At 46.9% G+C, this 17,988-nt stretch overlaps 1 protein-coding gene across 2 annotated transcripts in view; it reads right to left on the reverse strand.

The window, feature by feature from the left end:
* Positions 1–863: 863 nt before the first annotated feature.
* Positions 864–17,988, reverse strand: part of SPA17 (sperm autoantigenic protein 17) — a 154,518-nt gene continuing 137,393 nt past the window's right edge. For both annotated transcript variants that reach the window (XM_088481807.1, XM_088481806.1), the window contains 2 exons: positions 10,998–11,211; positions 864–1,253 (listed from right to left, as the gene is read on the reverse strand). In XM_088481807.1, coding sequence (XP_088337933.1) covers positions 11,014–11,211 — 198 coding nt within the window. In that variant the 3' untranslated portion in view covers positions 864–1,253; positions 10,998–11,013. The remainder of the gene's footprint in view (positions 1,254–10,997; positions 11,212–17,988) is intronic.

Genomic DNA, 17,988 nt, shown 5'->3' on the forward strand with positions numbered 1-17,988 from the left:
CACTTCACTTTTACACATCGCAGGGACGGAGCCCCTGTCCCTTGGTGTGTTTTTGAATACCTCATTTGTTATTGCAGCGATAAGAAATATAATTTTCATGCTTAAAACCCGATAAGTAATAAATATTCCCCATAGAGTGATTGATTCTGGAACTGTACTATGACCATGAAAATACATTTATTGCTTAAGTTATTGATGTGTAGCAGTTAGAGAGACTCGAATTCACCAGAAGATGGTTTGTTACAAACAGGGCAGCAGAGGGCAATATTCTGCCCTGTGACGGCCCCGTCGCTAAACGCAAGTTGTGCAATAATGGGGTGAGGATGCTGGGACCAGGAAGACGCTCTGTGCTGCTCTGCATTCACGGCCGAAGCGTCGTAAGGTCGCCCTGGGCAGCTTTTTAAGAAGCGGTGTGCCAATCGTAGCACGCTGCAAGCGCCAAATGCTGGTTCCACGGGGGAGCAATGGTGCCCTGATGGTTCCACGGGGGAGCAATGGTGCCTTGAGCAGCTGCACCACTGTCTCACCCCTGGGTCTAGTAATCTTGTTTTTCATTTCCTCTCTCAATCAAAGAAACCAAAACCTCTTTAGTTTTTTAATTGGTAAAATCTAATTGCTTGCAATAATTAAGAAGGATATATCTGAGAATCTTCCTGACACACCCAGGTAACCATAGAACTAAGACAGCGATGACACAGGGGAAAGGTGCAGAGACTATTGGAGATGGGAGTGATAATTACACAATAACAGATTAGCTTGTAGCGGTCCGGGAATTGTTTCTCTATCAGCGCATAATATTTCCCATGGACACTCAGCCCATGATTAGGGAGAGACCACAGAGCAATGATTACAGGGGGCACAGCGGGCGTCCTGATTTCTTTATTGCAGAAAAGCATGAAAGGAACAGAAGATAAATAATGAATAAATCAATATTTTGTATTCTTGCAGAAGGAGCATGCATACACGTACTTATTCACCTGTCACAAATCAGAAGTGATAATTACAAGCACAGGGAGGAGGCACCACCATGTACAGAGACCGGGTCGTTCATTTAACACAAACTGGAGAATAAAAGGAAAATAACCACAGGAGATGCAGATATGCATTGGAACAAAAAGAACATACACAATCTTCCGGTGACCACAGGCGGGTGATCTCAGCCGGCAGCGGGCCGACACAGGATGGTGAAACCTTTCCCTCGCTGCAAAGATGGATCTCGTTTTGTGGCCCAAGTAACGTCACTGTAGTGTTACCTAGAACGGCAATGATAATACATCAGATGAATAGGACATTGCATTGTATTCTGATTATACGTCTATAGCAGCTGTTCTTCCAGCACTTCTTAATACTGCAATAAAACCACAAGTCCAGTAACTAGCCTATGTGATGTGCTAGCCCAGTGGTAGCCAAGCCTGGTCCTCAAGAGCTACCAACGGTGCATGTTTTGCAGGTCTCCTCACGGATTCACAAGTGATATAATTAGCTCCACCTGTGGATCTTTTCAAATGTGTTAGTTGGTAATGACTACACTGAGCACCTGCTGGGTGGTCTGGAAACCGTGATCTGTTGGTAAGTCACGAGGACCGAGGTTGGCTACCCCTGTGCTGGCCTATCCAGCCTAATAACCTTTATGTTCTACGCCCATTGTTACAAGACAAGCATGGGAATCTACAGGCCATGGTATTGGACTTGCACGATGGATGGAGTTGGGCAGACCTGGGTTGCTCCTTACTGAGTAGGGATCAGACGCATGACTGTGTTTAGCAGCCTCCCCCCAACTATCCACCCTGTAATCTAGCCAGTAAAGTTTGGAATCTGTATTTTACTTCCAACTTTTCGTAGAGGATCTTTACTTTCCCGCTTTCTGTATCCCTCTAGATTCAATGATGGGCAACAACGTCCTCAAATGCCAGGCCACTGATGCTGACATTGGGGGAGGTGCGTCTACCAAACCTTGTCAAAGAGGACAAGTGGAAGTGGTGTCCTTAGCAGGGCTGGGTCCAGGAGGAGCCGCGCCCTGTGCAGAATGAGACCGAGGCGGCCGTTAACCCCCCTGCACGGCCAAAAATGGGGCGTGGTCTAATTACCATAGGCCACACCCCCTGAATTACGCTATTTGGGGGCATGCCCGTATGGCACGACTCCCATTTCACGTCAGGCTTGGGGCGAGCCCAGCACTCATTCAGTAGCTGGGCTGCCCCCAGCCCTCTTCCTGCACTAAATGGATGCCACGCGCACCATTCCTCTTTTCTGGGGTCCGGCAGTTGCGATGGGGGTGCCCAACCTCTGGACCGCCCACAGGACATCTTGGCCCGTGGATGGAGCAGCAGGGCAGTGCCCAAAAAACAGGACTGTCCCACTGAAGTCGGGATGGTTGGGAGGGGTGCGCCCTCTATCTACGGGGTGGCGCCTCTGTTCGGCCGCACAGGTCGAATGTGCCTCAAGCTGGCCCTGGTCCTTGGCAACAAATCAGCTTCTAGCTATCATTCTATGGACTGTGCTAGATAAATGCTACCTCAGAGTTGATTGGTTGCTATGGGCAACTTGTCCAAGTGTCCTCTATACAAGGTTTGATACATCTCCCCCTGTCATGGTACAATGGGGCCGTCCAGATGGATGTTTTATTTCTGTTTTCACAAACACCGTTGTCCTTTTTTGCCCCCACCCAAGAGCTCGGGGAACGCAGCAGTCCTCACCGGCACCTGCTGAGTCATTAAACCAAAAGCGTCCAGGAGGAGTTTAGGAGTCTTCCATTGCGGCGAACAGATAGAGGGGCTATTTAGGAGTATCTGAGGGGCCATGTCCATCTCGTTGTACCCAGCTGTATCCTACACACCAAAGGAGAAAGCTCTGCCATGCGGCACAGCGCATCCATAGTTCTAGGCTATGCCTGGATGGAATCCCAGTGTCAGCAGCTCTTGGACAGGTTCTGTTTTTTTGCCCTTTGTCTCAGCCACCAAAAATCCAAGTGCAAGCTCAACTGGTCATGGTGACAGCGTCTGACCCCTCCTGTGTACGCAGGGTGTAAAATCGTATGTGCAATATAACAATTGTAATGACATTCACATTGGGCGAGGTGCAGTGATGGTTCCGTTCCCCCGACTAAACACACCTAGGGGCTTATTTATCATTTGTGGGATATTCCCAGAGAGCAGGCGTCTTCAAGGCATACCCGTACATATTAAGGATCTCTTAAGCTGGGTACACACTAGACGATATGTCGTCCGATCCCACAGATCGGGTCGACATATCGGGCACATGGTCTAGTGTGTACCCACTATGCGCGCTCCCGCGGGTCGTTCCATCGGCCTGGATGCATAGCCGATGGAGCGACCCAGGTGCCGACGCCAGCAAGGTCAATGGTGTCGGTGAATGATATATCGGGGCGTTCATTCATCGGATCATGCCATGTGCACTGACCCCCCAAATATATTGTTCTACGGCAGCATCTGGCGTCGCATCGGCGGGTCGCTAAGTGTGTACCCGGCCTTAGATGTACTATGGAGGGATCGCAGCAGATATCTGCATTTTCATCCACAAATGCAGCAAGAGGATTCTATGGGGGGGGGCTGGCTGTACCAAGCTCCGGCCTGCGGACCCGATGGGTAACGCCATCTCCAGATGGCGTTATACTATAGCAGCCTATGGACTTCTATTTCCCAAACTTGTACCAAAAGGTATCCGTTCTGCATATCGGCCCCTGGTGAGGCCGACAACCAGGCATGCACCGAGGACCCTAACACGGAAGCAGTGTGATAACTTTGCCTCCCTTCAGCCCTTCGCCAGAACAGGCTCTTTTCGGAACCCATCTCCTGGCGAGTGCAGAATAGTACATTTGCGTAAAAATATAAATTTTTACATTGCGAATTTACACTAAACATTTATCACATCCGTATTAAAAATGCGGATTGCGATAAATATAGGACGCAGTAAATGTAAGTATCGCGATAGAACAATATTAATAAAAATATAATCCAACATGTTTTCAAAGGTTAATGGTCTTTTCATGCTTAGTTATAATTTGCATCTATTTTTTTATTTCTTTTTAAATATTAGTGGGACTAGTAGCCCAAATCTTGTCTTTCAGGTCCACCGCGCATGTGCAAACCAGCTCACACATGCGCTTATCTCTTAAGACCAGCCCGGCTCAGATGTAAGTTAACCCATTGCGCTCCAGGCCAGTAGAGAATTGCACAACGACTTGCATGTTTTTGTGTTTTTTTTTAAATAAATTCCTGCAATAAAGAGATTTTTTTTTTTTATTATTATTATAAAGACCACCCTTATACCCCACAGACTGGTAAATCAGCCCTAAATACTTCCCATTCGTCTGTAAACTTTATTTTTTGGCAAGTCAATGACTTAAATGAAAGCAATATACATGCCCAATATCGTGCAGAGAGGAGGTGATATTGGTTTTGAACATCTCTGTACAGTAACGAGAGACATTAATACGCTCTGCGGATTAAGAACCTGCTTGGAAACAGGCAATTAAAGGAGGTTGCTAAGGGAGAACCTAAATTTGGAAGTGGAATTTCCGACCACTAGGGAAAGACACAAATTCCTTGATAATTAATGACCTTGTTAGAATCTGCACAAAACTGGGACATTGGAACCATTAGAGGAAATAAATCATTTTAATTGACAACATGGGTATTTAATGGACTATTATGATGCATCTAATTTTAGACGCAATAGTCACATTATTTGTGTAGCGAATAATGGAAGGTGAATCTACCTGAGGATAGGGAATAGCGCGCACCTGTACTTTATAGATGGTGACTACAAAACTGGTCTTCATAACAGGGTATAGTATAGGAACGCTGGGGTACCTGTGCACAATTGTCACTGTAACACAAAGCGGACGTTTCATTTCTCTGTATACTGTACTATAAACAATATCTCACTGGTTGCTATGGGTTACAGCCTGTTCTGTGACGTTACCTGGGCACCCGCTTATATGAATGGATGCCAATGTATTGAAAACATTTTATGGAACAATAATCGGGCAGCACCAGCCCTACAGTATATAGTGACTGCACCCAGGGCAGTTCTGAGTTTCAGGTGCATGTAAAGTTTGGTGAATGACTACAAATACCCCTTTCTCCCCTCCACCACCAAAACAACATCAGGGAGCACGTTACTGCTGAAGAGGTGCTCCCACATAGGGCACAGCTGCCACTCATGCAGACCAGTAGTTCTGCGCATATAATGCGCCGGTTAGAAGGTATGCCGGTATTACCTGTTACAGGGCAGAAGCAAGTACACACTGATTATGATAACTAATGGTTAAGTAGGCGTTTATGCCGAGACGCGGGGCGAGATGTGCATGCAGAAATACGCTATTTCTCCGTGCAATGTTTCTGGAGCGAGTTACGCCAGTTTTTCTACTAACTCTGCATTAACCCCACCGATATCTTCAAAAAAAATCCAAGTTGTTCTCAGATTTATCCCCAAGCAAAGTTCCCCCCACTCTCTGCAATTTCAATGCAGCTAACTCATATGCGGAGGAAGGACGGCTGCAATCCGCAGAGCGAACCTGGCCAACTCCGTAACTCCTGGGGGCATAGACTGTCCTTTATTTAGGAAATACAGCGAAGCCCTTTCATGTTGTGGCATTCCAGCCCGAGGTAGGAAAAAAGAAGACATTAATTAAAGAGGTTCTCCAGGAAGAAGAACGTCTGGACCTCCTCCTTTGGCTTCCAAAAAGTACTTAGACCAACCTCAGCCTATGAGATCCCTCCTGTCCCAACCTTGGGCTAGTTACTATCTATTAGCCTCAGCCTATGAGATCCCTCCTGTCTCAAAACTGGGCTAGTTACTATCAGCCTCAGCCTATGAGATCCCTCCTGTTCCATCCCTGGGCTAGTTACTCTCTATCAGCCTATGAGATCCCACCTGTCCCAACCCTGGGCTAGTTACTATCTATCAGCCTCAGCCTATGAGATCCCTCCTGTCCCAACCCTGGGCTGGTTACTCTCCATCAGCCTATGAGATCCCACCTGTCCCAACCCTGGGCTAGTTACTATCAGCCTCAGCCTATGAGATCCCTCCTGTCCCAACCCTGGGCTGGTTACTCTCCATCAGCCTATGAGATCCCACCTGCTCCAACCCAGGGCTAGTTACTATCTATTAGCCTCAGCCTATGAGATCCCTCCTGTCTCAAAACTGGGCTAGTTACTATCAGCCTCGGCCTATGAGATCCCTCATCCCCCAACCTAGGGCTAGTTATTCTCAATCAGCCCATGAGATCCCTCCTGCTCCAACCCTGGGCTAGTTACTCTCTATCAGCCTCAGCCTATGAGATCCCTCCTGTCTCAACCCTGGGCTAGTTACTATCTATCAGCCTCAGCCTATGAGATCCCTCCTGTCCCAACCCTGGGCTAGTTACTCTCTATCAGCCTCAGCCTATGAGATCCCACCTGTCCCAACCCTGGGCTAGTTACTCTCTATCAGCCTCAGCCTATGAGATCCCTCCTGTCCCAACACTGGGCTAGTTACTCTCTATCAGCCCCATGGGAGTGAGAATACCAGAGGGAGTTACGCTTAGGCACCTATCTTCAAAAACAAAGTGTGAATAATGTTTCCAGAGAATAGTAATTAGCAGGTACCGAGTAATTGTCCCGTTCAGTTGTATCAGACGTTTCCTTGCCTCAGAACGCTGGGTTGTCCGCGTCCAGGTCTGTTCTCTAGGCAGTGACCGATGTAATGTCACCCCACTTTGGACGGTCATGACAAGTTTCTCTGACATCATAAAGATTCAAAAGGTCATCGATCTTGCGGATATCACTTGTCCTGTCAGCGCCCTGACCACATCCAAAGAGCAGAGAGTCCCCACTTCACCCCGACACATAGGAGCCCATTTATCATTAACTATTTCTGGCTTATTCCCCAAAAACACCCGTTTTCAGGGGGGCAACCGCAAATATTGAGTACCACCCCCATGTATGAAGTAGGGGCCGCAGCAGATATCTCCGATACCTGCTGTGATCCATCCATTTCCGCTGGTAACTGCAGCCCCCATAGAATGTGATGCATTATGGAGATTGGCCCCCGCAGCTAACGCCATCTGAAGATGGCGTTAGCCGCTGTAGCCTTTGGGCTACACTTCACATAACTAGCCGGCAGATGGTTCCCCCGGGAATGGTGGGCGCGCATGTGCAGTATCCCTGGCATAACTCTGGGTCCACTGCAGGGACGGGCTCTTTTCGGAGGCCCTGTCCCTGTGGGTGCCGGATGATACATTCCGGCGCTATAATCGCAAATTACAATGCGGTCATGGGCGGTAATATCATGCCCAGAACACACTGCAAATGGGATCATAAATAAATGGGGCCCATTATTGTGACCCAAGGCACAGATCATAGTATTCCAGTTGGTGTGAAAACTAAGAACTACATTAGGCTGAGATGAGGGATTAGCCCGAAGGACAGCCCGGCCATGATGAGAAATGGAGACCTACAAGACAGCCACCAGCTCTGGATCTCTCATAGCTGATAAAATAGATTTAAATTTTAAAGCCACAAACTGCAAAGGCAGAAATGGCAGATGCTGTATGGCATTCAACACAAGATCCCATGGAGCAATAGTAAGCAGAAAAAACAGGTTGTAGATGCAAAGCATCCTACCAACAGACCCCCCGCACTGCCGGGGACCTCAGCTATACTGCTGCTGGCGGATGTGCGCTTATAAACAGATGGAGCACATTAGACTTAGGGGCAGATTCAATTAGCTGCAGGGTTTTCCCAATTGACCAATTCAATTGCTGGGGATTCCTTGCGCGGGAGTCCTCGAGACCCTGCCTGCAAGTCTTCGCAGTCAGACTTTATCTCGCAGCTTATGGAGGTGCGAGGTAAAATCCACGTTAAAACAACCAAATCGGCTGCGCGCGCGGGGGAAAAAACACATTGATTCCGCAGTTTCCGCGGAATCAATGTGTTTACTCGCGTGAGTCCCGACTTTACGGCGCGGGAAAAAGGCTATTTAATTTAATAGCTTTTCCCAGTGCCGCAGGGATTTTGGACGTCAATTAGTCGCGAGGAGAACCCCGCGGATAATTGAATCTGCCCCTTAACGTTCCTGTCCTCCTCTCTCACCACCAGTGGCGGCTCCAGAGGTGGGGCTTTAGAGTAATCAAAAATTCAAATAGGGGAGCCTCACCAACTGCCACTCCAAACATCGCTGGCCGGAACTCAGTGGCAGTTGGTGTGGCTCCCCTATTTGAATTTTGGATTACTCTAAAGCCCCACCTCTGGTCACCACTGTGCCCCGATGTGTTCCCCATGTCCATCGGTGGAGGACTAAAAAATATTTTCATGTTATACAACATGCACTGAGTAGATCAGTGTTGGCTAACCTTGACACTCCAGCTGTTATGGAACTACATAACCCAGCATGCACTGCTACAGTTTTGCTATTAGGGCATGCTAAAACTGTGGCAGGGCATGCTGGGATATATAGTTCCACAACAGCTGGAGTGTCAAGGTTAGCCAACACTGGAATAGATGCTGCTGGTAATTCCCCACTACACGGCAGCACTACCTGAGCGGTTCATCCGTCAGTATACAATGTACAGATATAATACAAGCCACTGTCAGGCCATGGTGCTGTAAGCGGAAGCACGCCGGCATGTGCCTGTCATCGCTTCCCTAATTACCGTCTCCTCGTTAGGAGACAGCTCTCTGGCAGCCATCCAGCCGGGAAGACGCTGTTTAAAGACCAAAGTTTTCAATTTTCGCCTTTCGGTATTTACATATTAATTTGGCAAATGATTGTTATATAAAGGTCTATTGGGAATATGAGGGTGGTCTGACACTGCAGAATGCACCTCGTGTGATTACTGAGAGAGCAGAAGATGGACGCTCACTGCAAAACCGCTGCCTAGTAAATATTAGAGATGTGTGGGTTCGGTTTTACTCGGTTCTGTTCGCCAAATTAGCGCAAGTTCGGATTAGTTCGGATTTCTCTTATTGGCTATCCAAAAAACGTGAGAGCCTGGGAGCCAATATGATGCCGTTTTTGAGAACCGAACATATCCCAGTAAAACCGAACCGCAGATCTCTAGTAAATATACTCACATATCTTCCTCCTATAATGTAGTACACATTATTATTATCCTTTATTTATATGGCGCCACAAGTGTTCCGCAGCGCCTTACAGAATACATAAATTAATAAGCGAACAAGAAAGAAGTAACTTAAGGCCCCCAGACACGGCACAATATGCGTGCCGATCCGATGGATCGACACGATATAGGTACTATATCGTGCCGTGTATGGGCACGATATCGAACCTGATATCGTGCTGCGCGCTCCGTCGGGGTCGTAGATCGCATCCCCAGGTCTTCCTGCAAAACCATCTGACCTGGGATGCGATGTACGATCCCATTCAGATGAAGGAGGGGGAAGCCGGCAAATCGTGCGGTCTACGGGGACTGCACGATTGCCGGCGGTGACAGCACGATCCGTCTGCCGACGAGTCGGCAGTCGCCCTACACGGTGCAGGACTAGGACACTATATACATTGCTGCAGTAGCGATTAAAACACTCACAGTAAGCAGCCGGGAGTTGGCAGTCACGTGTTAGGTGCCCTTATGGGGAGTAAGGAGTAGAAGAAAATGTAAGGAGAAGCACATGAGGGAAGAGGGCCCTGCTCGTGAGAGCTGACATTCTAAAAGGATTCTGATCAGTGACCAGTGATGTCACAACAAGGCTGGAATCACTGGAATTTTATGCTTTGCAAGTTCAACTTTTTGGTACATATCACAATGTCTCTGATTGAGGCAATAAGTCTGATTTCTGCTGATCGTTATAAAAAAAACTTATCGATGAAACTTAACGAAACAAATGGGCAACTGATGGGAGCTTTAATTTCCACTTGTTAAAGTAAATTAAAAGGACAAAAAGGGAAAAAAAATACATTTTAAAACCAGCTAAAGTTTGTAGTAAAGTGGATTTATATTGTCCTGAGGGCCTGGGCTGAGAGCTCGCAAGCGGGTTGATGCTGCCCAAGTGCGCATGTGCACGACGGAGGCGGCTCCATCGTGCGCATGCGCGAGACCCGAATAGCGACGGCCTAGCCGTCGTTAAGAGTCTCGCACCAAAGGGGGCGTGCTGTCGATGGTGATTGACAGCACGCCCCCTTTGGTGGGCGTGCTGGGGGCATGGTTGCCCAGACGGAGGCGTTCCCATGGGAACCCCTACCGTCTGGGTCCGGCCCCACTGAGATCACTAGTGATGTCAGTGGGAGTGCTTTTGGCTCTGATAGATACCGCAGGGTCTCGTGGCAAGCCCGATGGTCGCGATGGTCTCGATGGTCTCGACCATCATTTTGGCCACTCACTATAGCTGTGGGTGGTCACCCACAGCTATGCGAGCGGCCTGGAGGCCGCTCCAAAAAGGAGCAGGGATGGCCCTGATTCAGAGCGAGCGCTCTGTCAGAGCGTCCGGCTCTGAATCAGGGCCTGAATACGGAGTTACATGAGCAACATATTGTAGTAAAAGTTCCTTATTCTTATGTTACAAATCCCCAAATCACATGGAATCAAAACAAAAATGATCTTTATGGAACAAACTGAAAAAAGTGAAAGAAAAGCGTCTCCGTGGGCTGGGATTATTGTGGTGATCTTCAGTAAATGCGATTATGATAAACAACTTTATTCCACCTCTATAGAATGACTAATGTCGCAATATTCTGCAGTAACTACAAAAAAGAAACCTTTTATGAAATATGGCGCTAATTTCCCACTAGGGTAATACATCAGCCTATATTACGCCACTGTCCGCCTCCGCCGCTGAATAATCCCCCATGAGGAAAGTGAAATATAACAAACGTTCCCCGGCAGAGGGAGGGAGCAACAGAAAGGAAGGAAAGGAAAGGAAGTTTTATTATTGATGTTATATTATGTTACAGTAACAGATTTACTGAGTGACGACTTCGGCTAGAACATCGTACATACCGATCCCTGAGGGAATCATATAGGTCCTCGCTATACTGACCTCATTACAGCCCAGCCTAGTCTCCTTCGTGCCCTCCCTGTGCACTGCCATCTTTATCGTCTTTGTGCTTTAGCTCTTTGTCGCCACTTTTCATCTTCTTCCTGGTCATGTGCCCACGGAAACCAGCCTGGATCTTGGCAGCAGCCGCATTGGCGTCAGGGTCATCAAGAGCGATGTCCAGGGCCTCTTCCGGCTGCTTCCTGCAGGCTTCACTCTGCAGAACAAAACAATCCAGTATTAACACAAATCGCCCCTCGTAGACCCCGACGGTGTGCTGCAAGGTCAACGGCTCCCCAACACAATATTCTAACAGGCTCCTCATTATTGTGGGGGCAAGCCGTTCATCCAAACAGGGCAAACTATTCCCTGACTCTATGACTAGCGTCAGAGGTAAAGGGATATTTATTGTTGGTAAATTGCATAGACATAAAATTCAAATCATACCAAAACTTACTGACTTACAGTATTATATTCAGCAGTTTAAATTGCAAGAGCAGAGTCTGTGTAAACAAATAAATTATGCTCCGTCCCGTTTATCCAAATATGTGATTAGTATTATCCAAGTGACTAGGAACATATATAGGGGCTAGAGAGGAGTGTTCACCTTATATAAAGGCCTCCAGTCTCAAAATGTATAAGCCCTGGATTGCTGAATGAGCCGCAGGTTCTAAAATAAAGGTCACTGGTCATTTGAAGTGTTGGGCGGCGCCACGCCGTCTGTGCGTACCAGGGTACAATGCTGATCCCGCCTGTATCAAATGCATTGGCATCGCTCACCCGAATTTCCCGAGAGCACCTCAAGCAGCTGAACATGCACAGCCACAGCAGGAGGATGGTAGATACAGGGGACAATGTTCGTCCTTGATGAACAATTTAAGGGCGCTCGCCATTTAATCCAGAATCACATTTTGAATGGGGCAATAGCACGGAGCAGGTAGCAGTATTATCCTAACGTCTACATTATTTTGTTATATTTAGAACCATCTGACTTTTTATTAGACTATCAAGCGCTGTTTATATTTCTTTGTATTTCTTTATTTGTTGCTTTGATCTCAGAGTATTTGGATGCAAAGCATATGCTCACATACATAAAGAGAAAAGACACAAGCTGGGTCCCAAATCAGTGGAGTGTATTATGCTTGGATATTGCCAAGAGAGTAAGGGATACAGACTTTGGGACACCACAAAGAAAAGTTAATAAAATCAAGAGACATTATCTTTAAAAAAAAACAGCAGCATTGAAAATAAAGCAGAAACAAGAACTACAGAATGAGTTTGTTACGATGGATATGCCAGCAGCAGAAAGCGTGTCTGAATCAGAAGCTCACAGTACAGATACCCGTACAGATACCCGTACACTCAACAACAAAGAGAGAAGTTATGAGAGAAACAACAAGGAAAAACCACCCAAGAGATATCCTGAGAAATTTGCAAACATCACATTCTGTGAACCTCAAAATATTCAGGAAGCAAAGTCAAGTCATCTCCAGATTGGACTACTCTACACTCCTCCTATCTGGCCTCCCAGACTCCCACATCTCTCCACTCCAATCTGTCCTCAATGCTGCTGCTTGGCTCATCTTCCTCTCCAAATGTTCTACATCTGCCTCTCCTCTACTACAATCCCTACACTGGCTCCTCTTTCCCTTCAGAACCCAATTCAAGGTTCTTACACACACACATACAAAGCCCTCACCCAATCCTCTCCCATTTACATCTCTGACCTCATCTCCCTTCATGCTCCCGCCTGTCCACTTCGCTCAACAAATGCATGCCGTATCTCCTGCCAACTGATTACTTTCTCCCACTCCTGCCTCCAAGATCTTGCCCGTGTGCTCCCTACCTTTGGAACTCTCTCCCTCTCTCTATCAGGCTCTCCACCTCTCTATAAATCTTCAAACGGGTTCTTATAAGACCACTACTTCATCAAGGCCTATCAGCTCTCATCCTAACCCGCTACTACATGCTCCTTCCTCCGTCTACCCCATCTGTGTCATGCCTGTTTGTCTGCTCCTCCCCTTTAGATTGTAAACTCTCACGAGCAGGGCCCTTTTCCTTCATGTGCTTCTCTTTACTTTAATCTACTTCTTACTCCCCACTAGGGTACTTAACACTTGGTGGCTTATGCTCTGCTGCTTATGTGGGTGTTATGGTCACTAATGTAGCAATGTATATTATCCAGGTCCTTGTCTTGCATTGTATTGTATTGTACTGTAAGTCACTGGTCACCTATTTGCCCCAAAAGGGCATCTAACACTTGATTGCCGACTCCCTGCTGCTTAATTTGAGCGTTATAATCGCTATTGCAATAAATCCTTGTCCTGTATTGTACTGTAAGTCACTGGTTTCTTGTTCAGTTATGTTTATGTACTTTGTAAGGTGCTGCGAAACACTGGTGGCACCATATAAGGATAATAATAATAAGTAATGACTGAATGAATGGGAAGAATAGAAATCAGCAATAGACAGTTAGGATTACTGCCTCACAGCACTCGTGGGTTTGATTCCCACTTTGGCCCTAACTGTGTGGAGTTTGTATTTTCTCCCTGTGCTTGCGTGGGTTTACTCTGGGTACTCTGGTTTCCTTCCACAATCCAAAAATTTACTGGTGGGTTAATTGGCTCCCAACATAAACTTAACCCTAGTGTGTGTGTGTGTTAGGGAACATAGATTGTAAGCTCCACTGGGACTGATGTGAATGGCCAAATATTCTCTGTAATGCGCTGCGGATTATGTGTGCGCTACATAGATAGCTGGTAATTAAAAAAATAATTCATAAATAATAAACAAAGAAATTGCTTCTCTCAATGACAATGGTACATGGACTACTGTCAACAAGCCAAGCCATAGAAAATGGATCTTCTGTAAAAAAGTGAATGCAGGTGGAACCACTGCCCATTACAGAGCCCATCTGGTCAAAAGGGATATACAAAGAGATCTGGGACTGGTTATGGGGAGATATTCTCTCTAGTGGTGAGATACAGTACAGTATGTTTAGTCATTGCCATATCTGTCATGTATGACTTATTGCTATACCAATTACACTTTGACTCAGCTTTCTTAAGCGGCCCATACATGGGGCGATTTGAAAAACATACGACACTTCGGTACGTTTTAAAATTGAGCTCGATGCATCGCATGCTTCTGTGAATGGTAAACGATGCATCTAACAAGATGCTTTGTTTACCTATTTAACAGCATGACGGATCACAGATCTTATGGTTTTTCCATAAGATCTACAATGCCGGTGTACGACGGCGGGGACGCGCATGGCCATCGTACAGCATGCCAAAACACATCCGATATGCACGATTGATCATTGCGATCTATCGAAATCGTGCATATCGTGTGTAAAATCACACCGTGTATGGGCCGCATTAAATTGATAATTGCTAGAAAAATATTTACATGGAACCCCCTGAATACTACTGTGAGAATGTGGTACAAGAGGGAGAAGTGTGTTTACTTAAGAAAGCTATGTATGCTTAAAGCAAGGTGGTCGTTGTTGGTGCATTAAACTAGACCAGGGATGGGGAACCTCAGGAACTTTTTTTTTGCCAGCCTCATCTGGCTAGCAGTGTGCCTAAAATGGCACCATGCAGCCAGAATCTATGCAGCAGTGCCGCCTGGAGCATCTTTAGGACGCTTCAGGCGGTCACACCGCTGCACTTATTGCTCCCCAGAACATCCTCAGGATGCTCCAGACATTGCTTTAACCACTGGCGATTTTTTTTCCCCACCCCCGTGTGATGTCACATGGAGGGGGCGTGACCTGCACTGGGCCCGCAAATAATGTTATATATATCAAAATGGCCCTCGGCAGAAGAAAGGTTCCCCACCCCTGAACTAGACACTGTGCTACCTGAAATATATTTTGATCATTGTTTCTACCACAAGTACATAGAGCAGAAACTGTTCATCATTGTAGTACTGTATATGTGTATGATCTGTTACTAGCAGGCCAAGAGCAGCACATAACCAGTGTCAAGCAGCTGTCAGTTCTAGCAGGTGATGTGCAAGTCCTACAGTAGGTCTTTCAGCTTAAATTTCTGCTCTAAGGATTTCACAAAGCATACATTAATGATCAGCGGGCATACATTGAAGCAATATTTGAGAAGTATAAACTGGTCAGATGTGAAACCAATGTTTTTTTCCACTGGCAAAAGCACAAAACTAGATATGTCTCCCACAAGTGAAGCAGAGATAGGGGACATGAGAAATGTACCTTTATCAAAGCACTGTTGGAAGTTTAACTTATGCCAGTGTAGCAACTCGCCCAGAATTCACACAGGATGTGAGCTAGGTGAGCCAATTTGCTATCAACCAAGGGAAGCAACATTGGACAGCAGTTACAAGAATCTTCAGATATTTAAAGGGTTCATCTTCCTTAAGCCTAGAATTTTCCAAATCTGGAAATTCCCCATTGAAATCCTTCTGTATTGCAAATTGGGAATAAGATGAGCATGACTGTTGTTCCTACACAGTATATCCATTTGTGTTAGCAGGCACAGCAATCAGCTGGAAATGTAGAAAGCAACCAACTGTAGCCCTATCCACCACTGAGGCGGAGTATGTGGCACTTACAGAAGCAGCTAACGAAGAGCTATTTCTAAAAGATACTTTGGGGTAGATTTACTAAAGCTTCTAAAACAGAAAAGTGGTGATGTTATTGTATTTTATTCTAGAAAATGATACACATAATCTGTTTGGTTACTATAGGAAACATCACCACTTGTCTGTTTTAGAAACTTTAATAAATATATCCCCTGGTGTGAATTAATTATTTTAGAACAGGATGACACGGTCAACATGGAAAGAGACAACAAAGGTGCAATTGTTCTGTATTACAGCACCAAGCACCACATGGTCTAAGTACATTGCTATTAGACACCAATTCATCCGCGAGCAATTGGAGCAAATGAAATAATGTTCACAAAGGGACTAATATCACAGTTGGTAAGTATGCTCATAGGGAAATGTGGACAGAAAAGTACTTGACATATTTATATTGTTCATTATTGATACATAACCCTTGTTTCTGGTTACAGGATATTTACCTAAAGTCCATGTGTTACGGTAAAAATGTATTTCTGGCTAGCCGGAGGACGCCTGTAGTGAGGGTGTGTGTGTGTGTGGAGTGCGCTCCAGCGCTGTATTGAAGCTGGCCAGCCACCTTTACCAAAATGACCGCCAAACCAGTTAGTGGGTATGCCAGACCTCGCGCTATCTAGACACGCGTGTGATGTACTGCACAGACGCAGCACATGTTCCTCCAAGGTGTGAGTACCTATATACATTGCCGATGTTTCCACCACTGTCTCCGGTTACATAAACTGCTTACTCTGTATTAATCTGTGATGCTGTCATCACTGATATCCTAATAAACCTGCAAGTCTGGCCTAAAGGACAAACCATCTGGCCTAAACGTCACAATTCTGCTGGTCCCCATTGTTCTACTCCAATAGGACACATAGCAGTGGCGTAGCAGCGGTCCCAGCAGACCCTGCGGAGGCTTGGGGGTGCCGGGGGGGGGGGGGGTGCGGGGACGCTACATTAGGGGAGGAGGTGGCGGGATGTAATCGGGAAACCGGCTGACGTGATCCTGACAGCCGGCTTCCCGACTGCTTTATCCCGGCGTGGGTTAAATGACAGGCGTCTATATCTAGACGCCTGTCACTTTCCCAACGCCGGGAGACAGGCGACGCGAGCGGGCAGCCGCAGGGGGGGGAGGGTTAGGTTTAGCGCACTTGGGGGGAGACTTAGGGTTAGGCACCCCCCCGGGAGGGTTAGAGTTAGGCTAGGGGGGAGGGAGGGTTAGGCACCCCCGGGGGGGACTTAGGTTTAGGCATTTACAGGGGGGATTAGGGTTAGGCACTTGGGGGGGAGGTTAGGGTTAGGCACCCCTAAGGGAGAGTTAGGGTTAGGGGGGTTAGGTTAGTTGTTACTTACCTGAGGACGATCAGGATTTTCAGCGCTGTCGGGCTGCCACTGCCGGGAACGCGGCCGGCGGTATTTCATACCGATTCCCAGACGGCGGATGAAGTGTGTAATGCCCCAGACACCAGCCAGCTCATGCTCAGCCCGTCAGTGTGACCCAGATGCCGGGAGAAGGGCTGTGACAGCTGGGACACTGGCCGCTGTGTGTGGGGGCAGGGACAAGAGGAGGATTGGGGCAGACTGGGCGTCTCCAGTGACAGATCCCCTCCCCCTGACATCTCATCTTGTTGCTGATGTAGTCTCTGCCAGCAGCGGCAACCTAGTGGTGGCCAGTGTGATGATAATAATAGCAATGGCTTATTACATGCCCAGTGCCTCCTCCTCGCAGCACCGCACGGACGAGCAGGAATACCTCGGGCCTATGAGGACATCCTGGAGAGACACAAAGGGGCCGGCTAATGGCTCAGGGCCAGAAACTTCTTTGGCAGGGAGGAGAAAAACGGGGTCTGTAGTTGAGGCGGGAGGAAGAAACTTGTTTGGCAGGGGGGAGCAAAATTTATAGTTACGCCACTGACATATAGCATTATTTGCTCATGTTACGTCATTAAAACCATATGGTGGATAGAGTGACCCCCACAGATGCCCCCACACACACTGGTCACAGATGTTAGGGCTGGTTACACACCGCAGTCAAACGTTGGTGGCATTTAGCGTCTTCTTAATGCTAGTGGGTAACTGGCCTACAAGCAGACACTTTGTTACTATATATACATGTTTATGTATAGTATATGAAGCTATGTCTCACTGTGTATTAGAACATACATTATACACCCCCCCCCCATGGTTAGAGAATAGGCTCACAGTTTAGTGATAGAAAAGGGAGAGCTTGGAATAGACAGAGGAGATTCATGAGAGCCGTCGGTCTATAGAGGACAGAACCAGAGACTCTACGGTCACATGATAAATCAGCTCTCGTGCCTCATGGCGCTTTGTTAAAGTGTTTCCGGCAAACGCATTAGCCGCTGGTGTTACATACACAATGTCATTTCACAAA

This window comes from Taudactylus pleione, unplaced genomic scaffold (genome assembly GCF_031769625.1).
Source record: "Taudactylus pleione unplaced genomic scaffold, aTauple2 ptg000278l, whole genome shotgun sequence".
Classification (NCBI taxonomy): domain Eukaryota; kingdom Metazoa; phylum Chordata; class Amphibia; order Anura; family Myobatrachidae; genus Taudactylus; species Taudactylus pleione.